The following is a 23,090-nucleotide window of genomic DNA, read 5'->3' as shown; positions in this document are numbered from 1 at the left end:
AACAGAAATCAACACCTGATTCCCATTAACCATCTCTGGCAGCACTACTTCATTGTGCTCCTCATCTGCAGAGAGCCTGTCATCTTTGCCTGAGATTTTGCTATGATGAAGTATTTCAAAATGTTGCTATTTAACATTCAGCTTCACTATTCACAACAAACATTTTAAAATTCCGTCGCCACGATTGCCTCTGTCTTTCGGTTTATCAGTGTACGTGGAGACTGAAATTACGGGAGTGATCAAACATGTTAGCAAGTTGTTCTGCAGCTCACTCCTGCCTCATCTGAAGCAAGGTTGTTGTAAATCACTGTCACAGCCAGCGCTCAGTACCCCTGCGGCTCTGGGCAACACCAGCGAACCAGGCAAACCTTGAGCTGCCTGGGGAATTAGCAGAGGGAAAAAAATAGCAATGCCCAAGAAACACTTGCCTTCTCAGTCATCGCTTTTATTTACATTGTTAAAACCAAACAACAAAACAATGACTGCCCTGCACACCTTTTATGCTAAATATTGTCACTCTAAAGGTACTAGAAAAATTTTTGCCATCTCCAGACACAACAACGTTATCCAAAACACATGGATGCCTTTCTCCCAAGAGATCAAGGACTGCTTTTCTTTTCTTTGCCAGTCTTGAACTGTAGCACCCCATTTCTGCAAGCACAACCTCCCTCACTGGGGCCTCATGCCCACCACAGCCTCTGCTTAACTTTCTTCCTACACACGTAACAGACCAGCTCATTACCTAAAATATCCTGTCAAGTCCCCACTATATTATCCTGAACTGCAAATAGTCTGGATGCCCAAGCATTTCCTTTTCAGTACGTTTTTTCCCCTGCAATGTTAACCAGGATCCCGCTTTCCTCCTCTGAAGTTAAAAGAAATACCCTGTTACAAAGCTTAAGCTACAGCTCTGGGTGCAGCCAGGTCTTTCACCTCTAAACACTCACTTTTTTTCTATTCTATTGCAGAAGAAAACCTTCAAATAAGCCTTTATGTTTTCCTACTTTCACAGATACTTAAACGAGAACCTGTTTTTTCTATTCTGCTCTAGCCAGCAGGTGATAAAACGTCACCATAAGAAATTTTGACTTTAAGCATAAGAACTGCCTGGATTAGAAAAAAGAGACAATTAGAAAGTGAAAAGCGGTAAAAAGCTCCTAAGAAGCCAACAATAAAAGAACAAACATACATTCCGGCTATCAAAAAAGCCATGTTTTTCCCTCGCTGCAGTAAAAAAAAAAAAATCAACTATGCAGCAATCACAGCATATTTTGAGAGATAAGAAGTCTATGAGGAGAGGAAAAAACCAAGAGTCCAACACAGTCAAAAAGGTAAAGCTACAGACAGCCCTGAGAAAGCCATCTGAATAAACAAAAGGGGCTACACCGCGATCTGGGGGCATGCCAAGCTGCCACACGAAAAGGAAGTAACAAGAAAAGCCAAGCAGCTCGCACTGTGCCACCACCTGATAAGACGTTGCACTAATCACGCAGCCACACAGTAAGACAAGCTACACAAAGGGAAGGCAGCCAAAAAAAGAGCGCGTTGATTGAACTGGTTCACGTACACTGGCATTTATGGCACAGCAAAGGTCAGTCCTGTATTACCTCTTGTGAATCCCTCTTGAATGAGCAGGCTGGTGATTTAATAGGTTAAGAATGAAGATTTATCAACGTACCATGGGTTGCTGGCCCTAACTCTTAACCTGCTGGCACAGGCTTTATTTTTTATTAAGGTGGGCTAAACATGTAATAGTTGCTTGCTTATGTTAGGAGTAAATGTGATCTCATCCCACAGAGCTTGCTGCTGGGTATCAGACAGACTATTTCTTTAAGCGCAAAAGTTAGTACAAAAGGAAGGTTTTTCACTTGAAACCGTCTGAACAGTTGAGGGCACGGAAGGGAGGATGAGCAGAAAGCTGAAAGGTGTATCATGTAGTTGCTGGCACATCTGCATTTTTTGCTTTATCACAGCTGTGAGCTCAAGACCAGAGGAAACCCAAAACACCACTAATGAAGAACATGGCAGGTACTCCCTTTCTCCATAGGCACCCTATATCTTGAGCCAGGTGAGCACCCCACAGCCGACTGCAAGACAGACGCCTCCAGAGATTGATTCAGAGCTCACATCTGCCATCTTCGTATCACCACCACAAAAGCTCTCCTGTTTTTAAGGGAGAAGAGTCCTTATGTGGGATATAATGCCCTCAACAGACTTGCTCCCTCTCCTAAATCACCATCCTTGATTGCACAGCAACAGTGGCTTAAAATGGGAAGAGCAATCTGAACAATTCTGTATTTACAAAAACACTTCCTTGCATCTCTTTGACCAACAATTTTCATTGAGGACCTCATCTCTATACTTCTGGTCCCTCCATCTGCAGCATTGCCTCTGGCTGTTTGTACGTGAACAAGGGTTATTTTTCCCTCCTGTTATTCTTTGGAAGTTCCTATGAACCCTGCTGTATCCAGCATACGTATATCTTACAAGATTCAGCTCAATTTTGAAACCCCCTTTGACCCCTGAGCTTTGACCAGCAGCTAAGCAAAAAAAAAAAAAAAAAAAAAAAAGGACTCTGCATCCTGTTTTTACACTTAAGGTTCTTGCAGACATCACACTTGTTTCTACCTTTTTCTTTTCCTGTTGCAAACCAAACTCTCCATGGTGCAGGATGGGAGCACAGGGGAACTAAATTCACTCCCTCCTTTCCTTCCTGCTGTCTCAGGCAAGCCACACAGCTGTCCTCTGCTTCCTTCTCCCTTTTGTAAGAGAGAGGTGAGACTTTCTTACCTCTCAGAGGCGCTGTCAGAACAAGCTTCTCCGCCTGTTTGGGGCACTTATGCACCCAGAACCCTTTGGCTGCCTGGGCTGCAGCAAGCACGGCTGGGAGAGCCGTATAAGGACTGGGAAAGGGATTCCCAATATGTGCTCCTGCAGAATGAATGGATAATTTCTCTTCTGCAGCTAGTGCCAGCACTTGCTCTTTGCCAGTTGGCAGAGGGTACCGCTTCCTTTTCTGAGGAACGCTTAACATCCACCTTTCTACCCACCAAGGGATGCCACAGAGGCTGGTGCAAGTCCTTCTGAGCAGCCAGGCACATGCAGGAGCTGCAGGCTTTGGGAAGGAGGAGGAATCCAGCAAGAAGGAGGTGGTTCCTGCTTCAGGTGCTCCTTTTAGCTGAAGAGGAGCAGCTGTCACATATCTCTGCCTTACCTGAGAGTTCCCATGGGAACACAGAAGGGCTCTGTAACAGCAAATTTTGGAACAGGCATCTATGTGAAAAACTTCTGATATAATATTTGAGTCCTCAGATGTTCAACCATTTGCACATACTGTGCAAATGCCTTATTTGCATAGAATTTGTATTTGTTGGTATTCACATTTGTAGGAGAACGCATACATTAGATTAATGTCATCACAGTTTAAGGAGATCATCTGTGCCACAGTATCAGCTCAAAGCTCTGACAGCATTCAGCGCCCCGTGGCACACTGCAATCCCTCCTGCCCTCCCAGAAGGGCACGGCAGGGCCACCGAGAGCCAGGACAGCTGGCATGAGGTTGCAGACCTGGAAACACTGAGCCCCAGGCCTGGTCCTGGTGGACTATCCTGTTTGTGAGGCTGTGCGAACTTTTCAAAACAGAGAAGCTTAAGGATCATTAGGAGCAACTGGCTGAAATTGCTTAGCTCATATTTCCAAAGGTGAAGTTAATAGAACTATTTGGATTTATTCTCTTATATTGGCTTATATGATCTCATATCACACTCCCTGCTCACATCTTTAGTGCCTACATAGGGACCTCCAGCTGTGAAAGAGTCCAACCAGGTAGTCCCTTTCCATCTTGCAACAGCATCCCTCCCTCTGTAAAATCGGAACGGTTATTATTCACTCCCTGGTTTACCATGGCACCTGGGTGCTCTCGTCTGCTAGACAGCTGGAAACTGTCACTAGAGATGCTGTTCTCTCAAAAGCATTGCTAGGCTCAGTCAGATACTGTTTGTAAAGCAGATGGAAAGCCTCAGAAGAACAGCGCTGCAGCAACAGAAAGCTCATTTTCTGCTCGCATATTTTTGTTATTGGGCAATGTTTTCATCAGGTGACTTCACATCGCAGCGAGCCCATGTGCCAGGACAGTCTCATCATGATTTTGTTAACCTACTTCCATTATTGAGACCCTACAGCTTTACTTCCCAAAGTCAGCCAACAGCCCCAAATCATTTTACAGTCTCTGCACTCCTCAATTGCAAGGCACAGAGAGCACCTGAGAGCAGCAAAGGTCAGGGCTCACACCCCCAGCAACAGCCAAAGCACTCCCGGCTCTGTCACCCAGAAAGCCTTCCTACAGACAACTGCTCCATCCCTGAGCAGCCACTCACACACGAGCCTCTCATCTTGGCTTTCCAATGGGAGTCGCTCTTCACATGCAGGATCAAGCTGGTTTTCCCTTGAAGGCCACCCACACCCTGAGCAGCAGCAGCAGCTGGCAGAGCTGCCTAGGAAGCAAGGATGCTGCACTTCCCAGTGTGCAAGTACACGGTGGGACCGGCCTTCAGAGGATGCTCAAACAGCCTGAGCAAAACCAGATCATTTTAGTGACCATTTCGAAGAAATTTGCACACATCAGTTAGCAGGAGAGTTAGATTCTTGGGGAAAAGCTGATGGTTTTACTCTGTTTGCTCAGTCACAACCATCACCGTGCATGGCATTACAATGGACTGAAAGGCTTCACACTGGTTTTGAGACTTCCATATAGCTGTTCACACTACAAAACTGCTCCTCTTCCTTCTCCCTCAAGCCGTGCATGACATATCCCACATCAAGACATCCGCCCTCCCCCGCCCCAAACACAGTCATTATCCACTGCTTGAGGGAGAGGTGCAGTAACCAACCAAGAGCCAAATCCTGTACAGGCAATGATGTGTTTCTCTGAAATCTGTCTCAATCTTGATGATGCAACCAAACGGAAGTGGGTAATACAAAGGAAGAGTGTACATCTTTTAATGATTTTATGCTTACTCCGGTGACTGGCCAAGTAACATGATTTTGGCAGTCGTTAATAGTTCTGCTATTAAGAATGCATGCCACCAACCTATGCTCAAGCTAAGCGCGCAATCAAGTTGCTCAAATTTCTCCTCTACATAGGCACAGCTCTCCCACCCTGCAGTGAAGGTCCCATCCCTGCTGCATTCAATGCACAAAGTTACCATGTTATGAATAAGTTGTTTAAGAGAAAGGCATGCCCAGCTTTAACATGTTTTAGCAGACATGATTTGAAGTTATGCCTCTGTTAGAGGAGTAATTTCTTGAAAAGGCCTTCCAATATTGGAGTGCTTCAGTCCTATTTTCCAAGTGATTTTATGCACTAAGAAACCTAGATAGAAACTTCCAAATCATAATCAAAATCCTTAGATATTTCAGAAAATTTTGTCCCCAAATGTTTTTGCAAGTAACATCCTTGTGACAAATAGCTCCCTATTTCTCTTTTTCTTGGTTCCTACTTCTCACCGACATCTGTCACTATGATTATGATCTATGAGCTTCTAAATTATATCACGGTGGTAGGACAGTGGAAAAAAGCTTAAGACAAGGGCCCAGAGAAACTTACCATTATTTTAATGTTGATTTCAAGTTAAAAATCAAGGCTAGTTTGGGTGATTTACCTAAGTACTCAGGATGCTGCACTGACTCAGTTTCCTCATGCTGCCAGGATCCAGCATTACGCTCCACGCCTACACACATGCGCACACACGCTCTTTTTTCCCCCTAATGACCACACTGGGAGACTTCGGTATTAGTGAAACTGGAAAACTTAATATTAACAAGCAAGGTTTGCTACCTTGGCTCTAAGGAATAGTTTCACAGCTGTGCTTGCACAGCCCTGCAAATGTATGCCTACCCCAGCTGGCAATCTCTAGATGACTTGGATCTCTCAGATCCATGTTCCTGTTTATTCATGAGACAACCTGTAGCACAACAGCAGCCCCACTCAGCTTCCTTACTAAAACTTGCTCATAACATGCGCATCCAGAGTCACATCCCACATCACTGTCACTTGCCCTGTCTTGAAAAGGGGGTACCATGTGCTCAGCCAGTCCTGTCTCAGGAAAACAAGGATGCAAGGAAGTTGACTTTTTTGACAGGGCATACAAATAATTTTCCATGACATAGGCAGCAAGGTGATGACTCCCTGCTGATGATTCAGCTGTGTCTTGCACTGCCGTTCATCGAGGTTCCTGTGAGACAGCTCATGAGAGTAGAGATTGGTAGGGTTTGATTTATAGGACATGATTTATGGGGGTTATGCCCTACTTCCTGCAGATGAGGACTTGCAGAGCTGATAAGCAGTTCCCACGTTTCAAGCTCAGAGTAGCTGTGGTTTCCTTGCAACTCCTCTCTATGGCCAGCCTTCCACTTTGTGTCTGCAAAGCAACTCGAACCTACTGGGATGAAATGTGCTGTGCACAGCAAACACAGGAATAACTATTGCCATCGCTGTGCCACTCCTGGTACAGCTGGGCTCTTAGACACTACAGTGAGCAGCTTCGCAGACAAGAACTGCAGTGGGACACAAACTCTGAACTTGTGGCTGTCAGGATCAATGGCAAGCTCTATGATTTCTACAGGTGGCAGTCATCCCACTGAACACCAATCTCTTTTTTGCTGGTGTCTAAACACAAGCCCTGCATCTTAGGCACTATTGTCTGCAGAAGCAATTGAACCCATCCAAAAGCTGACACCTACATTTGGTCAGGTGAACTGCGTCTCCATCTTCTCCATCACCCAGAAGGACTAACTCACTGTGGATGTTCATCACGTAGGACAAGTCAAGTTCAACAAGATGATGCCATAAACCACACTTCAGTCCCCCCTGCATACACAGGGGTGCACATGATTCACCTCTCCTAACTGAACTCTGGAGAACTCATCGTCTTTTAACATAGCTTCAGCCTTAGCAAGTGCTCAAGCGCTAGGCAGATAACAAGATGCTGAAAACACGTGCAGAGACTGCAGTGCATTCCTGGAAGGGGGAAACATTGCTGCTGGCACAAATCTAACCGGGAATGAGTTCCCACGCAAACTGTATTTCTAAGGGCACAACTGGAAAAAGCAAGGGGACAACTAACTGCAGAGCAGTAGGCTGGTCCCAAATGAACCCTGTTCAACTGAAACATCTGCCTGCTCTTGCCCCAACTGACAGCATCTCCCATTTCTTTTACTCTGTGTGCACCAAGTACATATCCAAGCCCACCATGTCTCCGACTCCCTCCCTGAGATGCAACTGGTTCCAATGGTTCTTGCCAGGTCAGGAGCTTAAAAGCCTAAACGAGCAAATAGAAAAACAAGGAAATGCTATTGAGCAGAGGGAGATGCACTAGCAGGGAAGTGCTAAGGAGCATATGCACCGTTGCTGGTCTATGCCACAAGGCATCTTTGCTTATGTCTAGGTGAGATGTCCATGAGTTGCCCAGGTGAATGCACACTGACTCATCTCTGTCTCCAACTCAGGAAATGAGTTAGCCAGTGAATTAAACCGTGTCTTATTTACACATCCTCAGCAGGGACTGAAGCACCTCCCACTCTGAACATGTTTCACAACAGGTATCTTTTGCTATGATCATCTTGTAATGAAGAGAAAAAGCTGCTTCCATGCAGAAACAGAGGAGCACTTCTCAAACTAGCTAGGGGAAATGCAGATAGGTACAATAACCACAAGCCTCCACTCGCACTGGCTGACTGCATGCAAGCCTGCTTTCTCTGCTGCCAGAGGGAGAGTTGGGCAGGTGCCCACTGGAGTCTGTGTGAGAAGAGATACTCACGCTGAGATGCTGCAGAGCCATCACAGCAGGAGTTCTGCAGAAGACACAAAACCACACAGGAATTGTGTGCAGGACATAACCAAAGAAAAACAGGTATAATAACCAAGGTGTCCATCCCCCACAAGTGAGAGGCACACTGCTACTGGCACTACACAAAAGCCTAGAGAGATCAGGCCTCATTGGGCACTGTTTTCTAAACATCCCAGGCAGCAAAGGAATAGCAGAAACCAAGTCGCTCTCTCACAGATGGAAAGCTGAAAATCAAGCAATTGGATACCTGCTGGGTATCACGCAGGAAAGAGCGGTGGGTTTCACATCATCAAGTCTTCCTCTGCAATCAGCTTTTGAGCCTTAACCACAAGGTCAGCTGAACTTTTCCAAAAAGACTGGAGAGGCAACATTGAGAGGGTCATCCTTGGTACATACCACGTTTAGCTTTGCTGAACAAAACTTTTACTTTATAATGCTTTTTTCAGCCAAGAGACCGCAAGATTTCAACATTAATACTGACACATCAGAATGACAGTTTACCAACCTAGCTTTTTTCCTGTGACTATTACTGTATGGCAGCTGTAAATGTTCTCCAAAACCTTTGCTAGGTGTGCTAGTTTTGGCTGGGATAGAGTTAATTTTCTTCCTAGCAGCTAGTATGGGGCTGTGTTTTGGATTGGTGCTGGAAACAGCGTTGATAACACAGGGATGTTTTCGTCACTGCTGAGCAGCGCTCACACAGCCTCAAGGCCTTTTCTGCCTCTCCCACCACCCCACCAGCGAGCGGGCTGGGGGGGCGCAAGAAGCTGGGAGGGGACACGGCCGGGACAGCTGACCCCAGCTGACCCAAGGGATATCCCGCACCATATGACGCCACGCTCAGCATATAAAGCTGGGGGAAGAGGAGGAAGGGGGGCACGTTCGGAGTGACGACGTTTGTCTTCCCCAGTAACCATTACGCGTGACGGAGCCCCGCTTTCCTGGAGATGGCTGAACACCTGCCTGCCCATGGGAAGGAGTGAATGAATTCCTTGTTTTGCTTCGCTTGCATGCGTGGCTTTTGCTTTCCCTATTAAACTGGCTTTATCTCAACCCACGAGTTTTCTCAGTTTTACTCTTCCAATTCTCTCCCCCATCCCACTGGTGGGGAGCGAGAGAGCGGCTGTGTAGGGCTTAGTTGCCAGCTGGAGTTAAACCACAACACTAAGAATGCCACCTTCTACATCCTGGTAAGTTGTTCCACTGAGGTGCATTCAGCACTAACCTTGGTTAACAGAGTTATGATCCCCAAGGCACCAAAACCATGAAACCCTTACCAAGCTGCTTCATCTGCTTATCTCTGGGTGAAGAAACACCACCCTTCCTGTTCATAGTAGAAAATTGTATTTACTGCTCTGCCAACACCACTGCTTGAAATGAAATCTGGAATCCCAGACAACACTGCTCCACCTCTATCTATCATAACTGCCCAAGCACAGGAAGAAAAAAAGGATAATCTCTTGAATTACAGAAAACAGGACATTAGTACTGCTTGCTATGTAGTACAAGTTTAACTTCCTGTTCAAGTGTTGAGAAATTGAGGAACGGGTAATCCAGAGCCATACAAATTTAAATACCAGTCAGTTAAGATACATCACAACTATCTTGCTCCTGTCTGAAGGCCAGTACAGTCACACCGATGCACAAAAAACCACTTATCATCCAGGCAGCTGGCAGAACTGCTCACACGAATAGGGCAAGTAAGACTGATGTACACCCGTGTTACCAGTGTGGCTCAGCTGGTAAATAACCTGGCACGGCTGTGACTCAGCTGGCAAACAATCCCACAAGCACTCTTCCTGCTCAGCAGTCTCTGAGAGCAGAGTGAGAAGATTAACTGTGGTAGAAACCCCAGGCTACTTTGTAAATTTGAGTTTTCACCAAGCATATCCTTTACAAGGTTTGACTGGAGTTTGCATTTTGGTAGAAAAGTTTTCGGTAAACTGAAATTACACAAGGGAGCAGAAGACAGTACCACAACCAAGTTTAAGATCTGCGTGTCCAAAGCACATATCTTTAAGCCAAAGAAAGAAAATCCCCCAGTGAATCAGGTTGGGAAGTACCTCAGACACTCCAACCTCCTGCTCAAAGCACAGTAAACACCAAGTCCAGACCAAAGCTCAGGGCTTTGTCTAGTCAGGCCCTAAAACTCTTCAAAGGTGCAGATTGCACCTTTCGGGGTTGCCCTGCCCCAGCACTGGCTTTGTGGTGACAAGGTTTCCCTATATCCTGCTGCCACTGCCCAGCACAGTGCTGCCCTCCCATCCCAACCTCAGGCACACAGCCAGGCATTCATCCAGGCCCCTGAATGACTCCACACCTCACAACCGCTCCTGTGTGTGGAGGGCAATCCCTCTTCCCTTCCTCCCCATCCTTCTCCTGGAGAGCCCACACCCATCCACTGCAGCACTCATTCCACCTCTCAGGTGCCCACATGGCCTCCTGGGCCAACAGGGACATGTGGAAGCTCTGCTCCTCCCACGCTTGCCGTACCACATGGCTCTGCTCATAGGTTTTAAGGTGAGCATCCATCTGAGCTGTTCCATTCCTCCCGAGGACTCTCTAGCAGACATCACCCTGCCCTGCGTGCTCAGCACCCAGAGCCTCACACCGCAGTGCTTCTTCCCTCCCTTGCTATCAGGGTAAGGGCCATTAAGACCGGAAAGCAGAGAAGCAGCCCTTCCCCAGCTGCCAGGTGGCACAAGCTGCCAACCTGCCCCACATTGGAGTCTCCATCGACCTCGCATAGCAGCACTACCTCCAGCCATCCCTCCTCCCACCTGCCCTGGCTCTTACCTGCAGGCAGGTCTCCACAAAACCTCCACAAAAGGTGTGGCATCTCCTCGTCTGCCCCTCCTGGTGCTACGCAGCCCCATTCCCACCTCCTCCAACTCTTTCCTCTGCAGGGCTCCCACAGGCCAGACCACAGCCACCCCTGTGCCAGCACTGTGTCTTCCTTGGGGCAGTTGGGGCCCCTCCAGCAGCAGAGACAGCAAGGTGCCAGCTGGCCACCAAGCCCCTATAGAGCCCCACTGCACAGCCCTAATCTTCTGGAAGTGGTATTTCTACCTCTCCCTGCTCTGCAAATCTCCAAATTGTCTCTATGCGGAGCTCCAGGAGAACAACTCCCTCTCACCAGCAGCAGCAACACCCCCCCCCCCCCCCCCTCCCAGGTAATACCCAGCAAAAGAGAAGGGGCTCTTCAGGTTCAGCCTTTATAATCACAGACCCACAATCAGGGAACAACTAACAGCTGCTGTTGGCTGCAGGTGGCCCCAGAAGCAACCCAGAGCAGTGACCCCGACCTACGGAAAGCAGAACCTGCACGAAAAGATAAATGACCAAATCCCACAAAGAGCTGCTGGGAAGACGAAGGGAACAGAAAATTAAAAAAAATAATGTCAAAAAACCAAGACGCTTCCTCAAAATGTCATGCAAGAAAAAAGCTGCCAAAAACCTCTCCAAAACTTATAAAAGCCCCTATCTAAATAAATAAGATAAATAAATGCCCCATTGGCAAACACCAAAATTGGGGAACCGCTCAAATTATGGATGGAAAAAAAGGAGGAAAAAAGGAGAAAGAAAAAAATCCAAATAAACTGGCAAAAAATGTGGAAAGGAACGAGACCGTCCTCCAAGAAAGACAGAGGAACCATGAAAAGTTGTTGAAAAAAGCACCAGCAACAATATCACCAAGGAAATCTCCCCTGGTCAAAAAACAGAGTGGAAAATTACCCCCCTCTCCCCCCCACAAACGAACAGCCTCTCTAAGTGTTAGTCTCTGCCGAGCTCCCACTTCCCTGCTGAATTGTCCCCCCAGCAGACGCCTCCCCTGTCAGCAGGCACTATAACCTACAAGAAGTAAAGAAAGCTAAGGAACAGACCCAAATCCCACTGGGCTTTTGTTTCGACCATAAACGAGTTATGTTTGGTCAGAGCATGGACAAGGTGTTTCGGCATACTGTATTCCAACACGGAGCTGTACGTAACTGGCTGTGAGTGCCGTGTACCCCTGGATATAGGTCTGGCAAAAGCTTACACTCTGCTGAACCATATTTTTAGGGAGATACAAGGGACTTCAGCAGCATATACGGCTTGTACGGGAATGAATTTCACACTTTACCATGACTATGATGCCGACGGCGAATGGGAGCTCTGTGTGGTCAGCACACTGTTTGGCGGTGCCGAAACCCCCTGGTGCAAACAAGGCTCACACGTTTCAGGCACTGCCTGCTGCTGTTGCTAAGCACAAAAGCTCTTCGTGACTGTCACTCGACCATGATTGCATGCCGGAAGAACGTTGCACAGATGACTTCATGAAACAAAATTAAGAGTCATACATAAGATAGGACATTGCCACAGCTCTGGCGTAATTAGGACCCATCATCATCAAATACAGGAAATTGGCACATCTGCTTTTCAGGCTGTTGATCCAACAGTGGCTCGTGCATGCTGTCAGGGGGAGTCCTGCTGCAGCTCGCTGGCCCTGCAAAGCTGTCTTTGCATAAATATTGACATAATTTCCCCCAAACAGCTGTATAAGCAGTTGTTTATTGTTCTTTTCTCTTCCTCTCCTAGGCCTAGGAAGACAAAACTGACTTCACAGCATAATGTTCTCTTTCTCCTTTCCAGCCCCAAAGAGGTCAGGCCAGGTAGATAAACAGTAGTCACTTTTTAACCGGTATAACCCCAAATAGAACAGAAGTTACATTTCTGTTTGGAGGCACCCTAGAAGGGGTTTGATCCTTTTCCCCTAGAGTCAATGTTAAAACTGTCGCAAACTGGGTGGCTGTAGGATCGTGACCTGTTTCATACCTGCTTATGCTTTTTTTTTTTCTTCATATACTACTCAAAAATGTGTTGTCCTTTTCATGGGATGCACTGTTCTTCAGGGAGAGTTCCTGCCTACTTCATTCCTCTGTCTCCTCTAGTTGGGCCGTTGTTTCCTGAGAAGACCAAAAAGGGTCACTACAACTCTAGAGTTGTGCTAAAATCCCAGCCTAAGTTATCCCTCAGTGCTGCTCTGAGCCAGCAGCGGCTCCCAGGGCAGAGCGGGAGTTTGATGTTTTCTATCGTGCTTTTTTTTGCTCTCCCGGGCCAAGATGGATTTATTTTTATTCTGTGATGGTTTGCACAAGGACAGCCCATCTTTCCTTCTTTGTTTTCATTCCTTCTGCTCATCTGAGCATAGTGGAAACAAACAGCTCTGAAAAAGTGGAAGCAAACAGCTCTGTGCCCTGCGCAGGGAATCAGCCAGCAGATAATCATGCCAAAAATAATGGAGCCTTCTCCACCTTTGCCGGGACCAGGAATGAGTACCAATTATCATCCCTGGCTCGTCTGGGCAACTAATGGTGCAATGTGCACACGTTAGTGACATCACGCTCTATTCTCACATTTATAGCTTCTCTCATCCAACATATTGCTAATATTTAGCCTTCCCAGATTTGGGACTCGAGAGGCTTTTTTTTTTCCCTGTGTTTTTGTGTGTATTTTCAGTGGGTATTGCAAACTGTTTAATGATGGTGGAAAGGAATGGTTATTCAGGAATTCTGAGCTTGCATAATTCCCAGATTTGTCTAGGCAGATACTTTTCATCTGGATGATACCTGCAACACCACACTAACATGAGAGTTCCTGTGTTACTTAATGCTTTCCTTTTTATTTATTCATTTATACACTAATTTACAGAATGAGCACAGACCACGAGCCTACATCTGTAAAGGGGAAAAAGGATTTGTATCGCTAATCCTCCAGGAGGCAGCTCCTGAATAACTACTGCATATTCTATAACTCCTGGAGTCACCGGTTTCTCTTTCCTTTAGCAAAGCATGAGACTTCTATGTGTTGTTTATATCCTGTGATGGGAGAAGAAAAATATTTCCCTGTGAGATGCCTTGAGTCAAATTCTGTTTTAAGCTGGAACAGCTCAAGGGTTCACATCAGCATCACCCCTGTCCTTCGGTTCGTACAGCTCAGAGCATCTCAAAGTGCTGGCTGGCGCCTGCCACCACGTTACCAGCAGCCATTGCTTCGGAGCAGGCAGGCGGCATGCTGTACTCGCAGCAGGCATCGCTGGAGCTGTGAAAAGGACCGGGACGCCTTCAGCTCCCCTGTTTCACTCTGCTCCTGTAGCATGTGGCAGAACGACAAATCCGGACCTTAATCAGAAAGTATATTTCATTAATCAGAACTTCAGCCGTGCACACTCACAAGTCTAATTTTTCCCTGACAAAATTTTGGCAATCGTTGAGTACCTTGTAGAAAGCAGTCCGTCTCACAGTTGTTGTACAGAGGTATCCTGGACCAGAATTGAATTTAAAGAGCAACAAAGACCTACCGACCCTTTGCAGTCTAAAGAAAAGGCAGCCCGTGCAGTTGCTGACCCACTGCTTGACTTTGGTTAAGCCGAATGGTCCTTTCTCCTCCTGCTGAGGTCACCTCACCGCAGCAATGAAGTATTTCCCACCACCAAGCACCGTCCTTCTGCTGCAGCATTAACAAGTATCCAAGGGCAGGGCCAGGCTTACAGCCAGGTAACATTGAAGTCGCAGGTTCACTTTTTGCTCCAACTACTTACTTCTGAATACACTGAGTTCGGTTTGGCACAAACGCGGTTCGCCTAAGGTCTTCCTAACCAGTCTGGGCCAAAAAGAAGGTGGGAGCGGGTGGGTCTTAAGGGACAACATGTGGGGAAATCATCTGCAAGTGCTGAAGAAGAAGAAAGGAGTTGTATAATCCCATACGTGTTGTAAACTGTACTGTTTACTACTTTCTCTACAGTAAATCTTGGCAGTAAACTTAGGTTCATCTGCGCATCAACCTTCCATGTGAAAACATCTGCTTCTATTGCTGGGTTATTTTTAAGCTGTATTTAAAAGTTCTGTTTTAAATGACCACAGATTTCCCAGCTCTAGAATAGCTAACACCTTCCTTTCATTATCTGTATTTGCTGCATGCAGAAGAAAAGGATCCTCGGAAGAAGTACAAATACCCTTCCTCTGCCTTGTGAATCTGTCATAGCCAAAATACGACTCCTTAGTATCAGGTGAGAAACACCAAAACCAGAAAACCACCACCTGAGTTACTGTTCTCTGTTCACTCATCCAAGTGCGTAAATGCAACATAGTCTCATTATCCTAAGATGGATATCGTAATCCACCAGGTTCGTGGTGGCCATGTCCCAAAGCTGAGAAACGCTGTGCAGCTATGAGACGGGTGGCGATATGAAGAACGAATTTGTTTGCTTGAATAGGTGGGTCATCCAAAGCCAGGATGTGCATGACCTGAGGGTCCTGCAATGGCAGAAGCATGGACTCCTCGCTGCAGGCTCTTCCTGCGGTGCGGAGGTCTGTCTGGGTTACGTGTCTGCGGGACGAATAGTGCCAGACCCACCTTTCATTCCCCAGATCGAACAGTGGAGAGCAATGAAACAAGACTCTACCATTTCTGAGAGGTAGGAAAAGTCTGAAAGGCACCGTTTGTCATTAGGCACTTCAAGAAGCTTTAGATAGGCCCATGTTTTGGGAGACGCTTCTTTTACACGGCCTCTCCAAATGCTATCAGCCTTGTACATACCAAGCGCACCCGAGGATGGTTTCTCCCCAGTTCCTCTGTTTTCCCCGCTGTCCCGGCTGCTGATGAATACTGTGGCGCAAGAAACCAGTGTAAAGGAGGTCCTTGTACGAGTGAGCTCCGCTCAAGACCGATGGAACCAATACCCAGAGCCAGCGGGAGACTCGCCTGGTGTCAGGGTAGAGCTCTGCAGCTGGCCTTGGTCCTTCGATACAGGCAAGAGCATGAGGAGTCCCCTCCTTCCGCTGCAACACGATCTTTTTCTCTGTGCTGGCAAGCTACTGACACCCCATCCAGATCCTTGGATATAAGCAAGTATCTCCACGGGCACTGGAGGGAGCAGCACGAGGGTCCAATTTAAGGAACATCTTGCAGCATTTCTCTGCTCAGCTCCACGAGTCTGTTTTTCTGACAGTTTGTATACAAACAGTCGTCAGGGCAGTCACATTTCCCTGCGCTGCGCTTCCTGTGTCGGCGTGCACATAGTGAGAAACGCCCGTCCTGCTGCAGCTGGGCACTGCAGTTCAAGTTTTACTCAGCGCTGTGGTAGCGGAGGAGGAAGGGAAAGAGGCGAGCATCGTCTAATGAGTTCTGAGAACGGGAAAGGAGGCCCCCGGGCCCTTGTGCAAATGAAGCCAAACACATGTAAATAGCCACGAGCTACTGCCTGGTACCTCCGTGCCTATCTCTCTCTCATGCAACCACTCCAGCAAAACAGGAGTGATTTATCTGCTACTTCAGCAGAAACCACAGGCTAAAAGAGGGATTCACACACTTGGAAACAAGAAAAGAGCGAACCCTGGCTACCACAGATCCCCAACTGGCAGGGGTAGCTCATTCCAAGCACAGTCGGTCACATGCGCTTGAAGTAAAATTTCCAACAGCTGGATAACATGACACACACTCCCAGGCGAGGCAAGCGCTCCTAGGGCTTGGGGCTGACTCGTGCAGCTCTGAAAGCTGAAGCGCAGCTCGTTTTGGAAGCCCTCAGAAAGCCTGCTCTGCTGTATCGCACGCTTCTGCAGAGGGAGGGAGAGGTCGGCACCGCACAGCGTTTCTGAGATGTAACTGATTATCAGCCTTCGCTTTTGTTGGGTCTTTGGTAAGGCACAGGCTGCTTGGTCCTTAATCTTCCATGTTTTGTGCATCCACGGGGACTGTAAAATACCGCTTGCTTACCCTTTAGCCTTGCTAGCTCAAAGACATTAAGAACTTCATGAGCCAGATCTTTGGCTGACATAAATCACTGCTGGTCCATGGACTTTTGTGAAATTTCCAACTTGCATCATACTGAGGCTTGGCTTTCCATTCGGGTCGGCATGGAGAAGGCATTCTGACATGGATGTGTCAGGTCACAGCATTGTGCCCGCAGGAAACCACCCAAAGACGGCAGGAAATGGGATGAAACGAAAGATCTCTGGCAGGCCGCCTTTGACTACGACTTTCCCAGCTCCTCTTGCAGAGGGAAGAGGCTCAAGATCCTTTTTGGAGCAGTCGATGTGTCTGAATGACCTACATGGCCTGTGAGAGCCACATGATCCTTGTTAGGTCATTGTCTCGCTTAAAAAATAATTCTGTCGTGTTTCTGCAGGTGAAACTTTCAACCCCTGGTAGACTAAGATGTGCAGATATGGTATAGGTTAGGACTGAATTCTAACTGCATGTAATTTTGCGTATTTATTTCACATACTTCATTTTGTAAAGCTCTTTTCAGTCCTCCCATTCTAACTTCCTGACAGAGCCACTTCATCTGACTGTTTTATTTGCACTGAGAGCAAAATGAAATGATATCGAAAGGAAAAAAATATATTGTAACACCTGTACATATTCAACATCAAATTTGTTCGGGGCTTAATCTGTGACACATGACTGCACACGGGGAACGCTGACAGCAATCTGCAATCCTCAAGTCGTTCTTTCCGTAAGAAATAGTACTTGTTTAAAGACCAAGGCTGTTCAAAAGTCTGCGGCAGGGAAAACAGAAATAATTTGTTTGATCTCACGGCGGTGGGACAGCGTTGTGACCCAATTTAACAAGAAAATACTTGATAATTCTGCGTGGAGTCCTGCTGTTCCAATGACCAATTCAGCATGGGAAACCTGTCTGTTAGATGTGACAAGGAGAAGATGGATGTTAAATATCAACTTTGCCAGCTGACTGCTGGCGTGACTGGCGCAGGATTCTTCTTGTATTTTATCATGCATGACCAAGAAAGATGTTGACTGAGAGATGGAGGCTCAACGAGGATAACAAATATCAGCCCCCCCCATACTGTGTATTTTTCTCACCTATCAATGACGCTCAAGCTGCCCGGACTCTCGTGAGCGGTATGCCAGCCTTTATATCCGCAGTAAAACACAGATTCCGTTATGGAAGCTTGCAGTAAGCCATGCTTTTCCAATAGCTGCATCACTTCAGTTCTTGCCAAATGAGAAACACAAACGATGTGTTTCTTCTTTAAACTTTTCTTCAGTAACCCCTCTTGAATGAAAGATGCACTTGGTTTCACCTCCCGGTACAACGGACTACCTGCTGTAGGACACGGCGTTGCGGTTTGGTGGCTGGCGTGCTAGCTGCGCTGCCAGGAAATTTACATACTTCTTATATAAATCCTGAGAGGATCATTGCCCTCTTTCTCACCTGTATTCCTTGTGCATCAGGCCTGCTACCGCACTCGGAGGCTGTGCCCTGCAATGCCTACGCTGAGGCAGGGAGATTTCTGAAGCACCCAGAATACCTCTGTAGAATGCCAGCAGGATGCCTAGCAGCATGAGGAACTCTCATCAGATTGAAAACAGACAGCGGAGCAGTAACTGTTGAAAGGGAACTGTAAATAAGATGGTTAACCTAAGAAATGAGATAGTTGCTATGAGGGGAAAAAAAAAAAAAGAGCATCTTGGGAACAAATGGTAGGGTTCCAGGTAATAGCCTCTATACAGCCCCATAAAACATTAATTTAATAAAAGCCACAAGGCCATGACAGCTTATTGCCAGTCACAAACTCATGACTCATGAATAATTTATTTGGCAGGTGATGGGGGAAATCGGTAATTTCTGGGGGATTTTTGTCTTGGTAAATTGCTCACCCTCTGACCACTTCCATCACAAGCCAGAACGGTCAGATTCTGAAGGAAACATGGTTTTTTGTCATAAGGCACGGGGCACCTCTGAACTGTGTTTTATCTTTCCACAGTTGGACAGCCTTATTGACTCATTGCTCCTGTGATTGATGTTATGATGGGAGACAGGCTTTTGAGAGCTCTAGCGCGTTACTTGGCTAGTAAAATGTAACTTAACACGTTATGAGAGAGAATCCTGAGTCTGGTCCTAATTTGAAGTCTCCTGAGGTCTCTGGTGCTCGAGAGCCCCGCGTCTTGAGCTTCCATGCATTGTAGCAGTGAATGCAGTCCACTGTAAATTAAAGCTGCTCCAAGTAGATGCTATTAAAACAAAGCACTGGGCACACAAATGGTGAAAAAAAGAATAACCGGTTTTATTTCAAGTCTTCTTAATTGCTTGTCACATAGCGCTCGTGGAGAAAACTCCAGAAAGGAAACAAAGAAATAGAGGCTAGACGTTTATTTTTAATTTACGAGGTAATTTTGGTTTATGCAGCTTGTCACATGACTAGCACTTTTCTTCACAGAAAATTCATGCATCTTTTTAGCCTTCAGATAATATTTTAAGATTATTAAGCATGTTTGAACTTCCTGTGAAAATCTGAAACCACAGATGGAAAAATCTAAAAGATAATATTCTTGCAGCATAAAGTGACGCTTTCTACAGTGCCTCATGTTCACTGTGAAGGATCCAGCTTATGCTTCAAAACAAATGTCTGCTCTATATTTAGTTTTGCAAAGTCTACTGTAAATCAGTACATTTTGGTGGTTACCACGCGCACAGTCCCAGAGCAACAGTTCGGATCTCTTGTAGCCGGTTTCTAACACAGAGAAAATGGCTAACATGTACGGCTCTAACATGGATTGCAACAGCTTTTAGCCGATGTAGAAAAACGTTCAACATCCAGCACTCCTGGCAAAACCCCCTCAGATTTGTAAAAAAAAAAAAAAAGGATCCCAGGAAGTTCCTGGTTAAATCTCCTCAGAGGGGTAGCTGACACACGTTGGCTTAATGGACAGGCTGAGTATCAAATCCCAGTGAGGAAGCGGTTCAGAGGAACGTAAAAGGGAAGCTGCTTGCCCTCCCAAAGTACGAAAAGCTGAGCGCCACGGGTTTTGTTTTAATTACGTGTTTTCGTTGTTAGCGTGGACTAACGTACGCCTACCATGTCGCAGTCAGTTTTGTCAGCTCTTGTGGGCTTTTAAACTTTGCACAAAGCAAGCTGAACCGGGGCAGGGCAGGGCAGGGCAGGGCAGGGGACGTTCCTCCTCCTCCCCCGGTGACCGTTCCACGGGTGGGCTTCATCCTGCCGCGGGAGCCCCCGCCCCGCGGGGCGGCACGGCGACCCTTCGCACCTCAGAAACCGCCACCTCTCCCTGTCCGGTTCCTAACCGCTGCCCTCCGAAGCGGGGCTGCCCCTGCGGGAGCGGAGAGCGCACAGTCGCACGGAGAGCAGCCGCTTCTGTACCCCGGCGCCGGGCCGGAGCCCCCGCGCCTTCGCGGAGGGCGGGGGGGGGGGCGCTCCCGCCGGGCCCGGCCGCCGGGGACGCGAACCCGGGGTCAGCCGCGGGCCGCCGGCGAGGCCACCGCCTGTCGGGGAGGCGCCTGCGGCGGGGGAGCGGGGAGGGGACGACGACACGGGGACGCCGCGGGGTCGCCATTGCCGAAGTTGCGGGTGGCCGCCGAAGCCGGGCGGGTGAGGGAGGCGGGCCGCGCCACACAGGCGCAGAGGGGCGCGCCGAGCCCGCCCGGCCCCGGCCCCCGCCTCAGGCGCCGCCGCCGCCCCTGACGGGCGGGGAGGGCCGGGCCGGGCCGGGCGAGCCGCGGCGGCGGGCGAGGGGCGGCCACTTCAGCACCGCCCGCGCCCGCTGAGCGGCAGGACGGCCGCGCCGGGCCTCCGCGTCCCCTCTCCGCCGCCGCCGCCGCGTCCCGCCGCCCCGAGGCCCCATGGCGGGGCCCGTGCCCCGGGGGCGTCTCGCCCCGCGCGGCCCGGCGCTGCTGCTGCTGCTGCTGCTGCCCGCCGCCGCCCCAGCTCCGGAGGGGCCGTCGTGCCACGGCGCCTTCGACATGTACTTCGTGCTGGACAAGTAAGGGGAGCGCGGGGGGACGCCGCCGCCGTGCTCCGGGCGCGGCTTTTGTTCCGGCCGCGCGCGCCCGTTAGAGCCGTCGCGGGGCTGAGGGGGCCGCACGCGCCGGGGCGGCCGGGCGGGGGGCGCCGCGCGCGCCGCGCCGGCCGTTACGGGCTAACGGCCGCTCCGGGCACCGCACCGCGGTGCGTGGGGAGCCGGGGGCGGGGGGGTCCGCGGGCGGGCGTCGGTGTAACGTCCGTGTTGAAGCGGGGAGCACGGGGAGGCGCGCAGAAAGTTTGCGGCTCTCGCTGTGGCCTCGCTGCGGGGTGGCGGGGAGGGTCGGGGTGGGCTTGATCCCCTCCCCCACCCCCCCGCGTCCGTGGAAATTGTGAAGTCCGCGGGAAAGAGGATTTTAACGACGGTACATTTTCTGATCGAACGTACATGGGTGGACATTTTTGAGGCAGCCCGAGCGACCGGTGGCAGCATCTGCCACCCCTCCCCCTCAACAGCTGTTGATTATCGTGTTTTTGTGGTGAAGTTTGTACATAACAGATCGCCATCAGCACGCCCTGCGTTTGCGGGGGGAGCAGGAGGAGCAAGGACTTCGGTTTGGTAGAGAACCGACGCTGCTGGGCCTCACGGCAAGATTGTTTATGTATTTTTCACTACGGGGTGCCGTTTAATGTATGCGTTTTGCCATGCCTTAGCTCGACAAATCGTGACAAAAATCATGTGCAAATACCACCGTGAGCCGGGGTTAGCGGTAACTTGAAATAATTAGAAAACCAAATAGTTCTGTATTGTCTAATACTCCCACTGAAAGTGTCACCCTTCCTTGCCTGGCTTCCTTAGATAAGGCCTACTAACGTGCTTCTGTTTTCTTTTCAGATCCGGGAGCGTAGCACAGAACTGGCATGAAATATTTGATTTTGTAAATCAGCTGACGGAAAGATTTGTGAGGTGCGTTTTGCTCCTTGTGACATCTATAACACTGGGATATGTTGAAAAAACCCCCATGCTTTTGTAAGCTCCGTAGATATGTTTCACAAACATGTTAAGAGTTTGACTTTCTAGTGACCAAATTGCTGGAAAATATTGGAAACTTTTACTTCATTTTTTCATGTTTGGAGCTCAGTAAAAAAGTGGTAATTACATCTTTAAATACTTCATCTCTAAAATTGCTCTCAGGTGTAATTTGATGATTTTTTATACTTTTTTTTCCATAAGCCACGTGCCTCATTTCTGATGCAGTACTTCTTGTATATTGCTTTGAGAGGTATATATAAAGAAGGCAATCCGAATACATGTCTCTATATATGTAAATATACGGTGCAGGTCAAAAAGAAGGGAGTATCTTTCAAGCTCAAACATACACAAAGTTTATGCCATGTTAACAGTAGATTTGTTGTACATCTATGTAATCAACTTTGTACCTGGCTAGCAGTATTATCTGGCAAGTATTGCTGCCACAGAAGCGGCTGTTGTAAATACTGGCTAACCGTACTCTGTACAAACAGCTGAGGATTACTGTGATGCAGCATTTTGCTTTAAAAAAAACCAAACGAGAGTAAAACAAAGGAAGCCCCCCAAAGACACAGACATAGATGTTGTGGTAGTTTTTGCTAAGGAAAATGAAGTGCAGTGGGCAATTATAATCCTGGCTTGCTAATAAAGGGACACAGTTAGGCTTGCATGATTAAATATTGCTTACATTCATCTTGTAAAAAGCAAATCTTCTGTAAACAAAGTGGGTGACACAAACTTTTGAAAGTTATTTTGTAAATTCTAGAATTAAAAAAAAAAAAAAAGGAGCCTGAGGATACCAAAGCGGTACTTCTTTTCAGCGAGTGGTAAAAAAATACATTTGCCCCCACCGAAAGGGTGGTGCTTGTTCAGTGTAAATCTTTCAGTTCATCATCTTATACAGCCAAATGATGCTCCTTTTTGCAACAGTTGTTGTGTAGGGGTCTGGCTGCGTTATCTGAAATAAAGCTATTGAGTTGGCAAGTTACTCTGCTGACCTTTCATACCAAAGCAGGATCAATTAACGCACAGAGCCAGACAGTCCAACCTACGAGCATCTTGCTCGGTGTCCGGGTGCTGAGGACTCAGCCTTATCTGGCACAAACCCTTCGCAGCATGGCGGTTGTTGGGCTCTTGTGGGAGCCTGAACAGTACATCTCCCCGTGTGTTTCCCCGATGGGGCTGGAGTGCCTCTAAAGGCTGACGAGGCTTTGTCCTGCGTTCAGGCCTTGGTACGCTTTCAGAATAGGGCATGGAGTCATTCGACCTTGCCCTTTCATAAATTGGAAAGAGTAGTTGTGGGAAGAAGGCAAAGAACCAATTGGTAGCACTTCCCTTCAGTCCTCACCTGAGGAAATAATTCATGGTGGTGCATCTGCTCTCCAGTTTGACTTGTCTGTAACATGCATGTTTGCAGTAATAGCGCTGCATGCTGATTATCTTGGTTCTGAA

At 48.0% G+C, this 23,090-nt stretch overlaps 1 protein-coding gene across 2 annotated transcripts in view; it reads left to right on the top strand.

Moving 5' to 3' along the window:
- Positions 1 to 20,536: 20,536 nt before the first annotated feature.
- ANTXR2 (ANTXR cell adhesion molecule 2) overlaps positions 20,537 to 23,090 on the top strand; it is a 125,262-nt gene continuing 122,708 nt past the window's right edge. The window contains exons 1-2 of one of the 2 annotated variants that reach the window (XM_076337498.1): positions 20,537 to 20,630; positions 21,504 to 21,575. In XM_076337498.1, the coding sequence (XP_076193613.1) occupies positions 20,611 to 20,630; positions 21,504 to 21,575 (92 nt within the window). In that variant the 5' untranslated portion in view covers positions 20,537 to 20,610. The remainder of the gene's footprint in view (positions 20,631 to 21,503; positions 21,576 to 23,090) is intronic. The other variant, XM_076337499.1, reaches the window with a different exon arrangement.

The sequence above is a fragment of the Aptenodytes patagonicus genome, chromosome 4 (assembly GCF_965638725.1).
Source record: "Aptenodytes patagonicus chromosome 4, bAptPat1.pri.cur, whole genome shotgun sequence".
In the NCBI taxonomy this organism is placed as follows: domain Eukaryota; kingdom Metazoa; phylum Chordata; class Aves; order Sphenisciformes; family Spheniscidae; genus Aptenodytes; species Aptenodytes patagonicus.
Note: the sequence above shows the minus strand (reverse complement) of the source record. Positions and strands in the feature narration are given on the sequence as shown.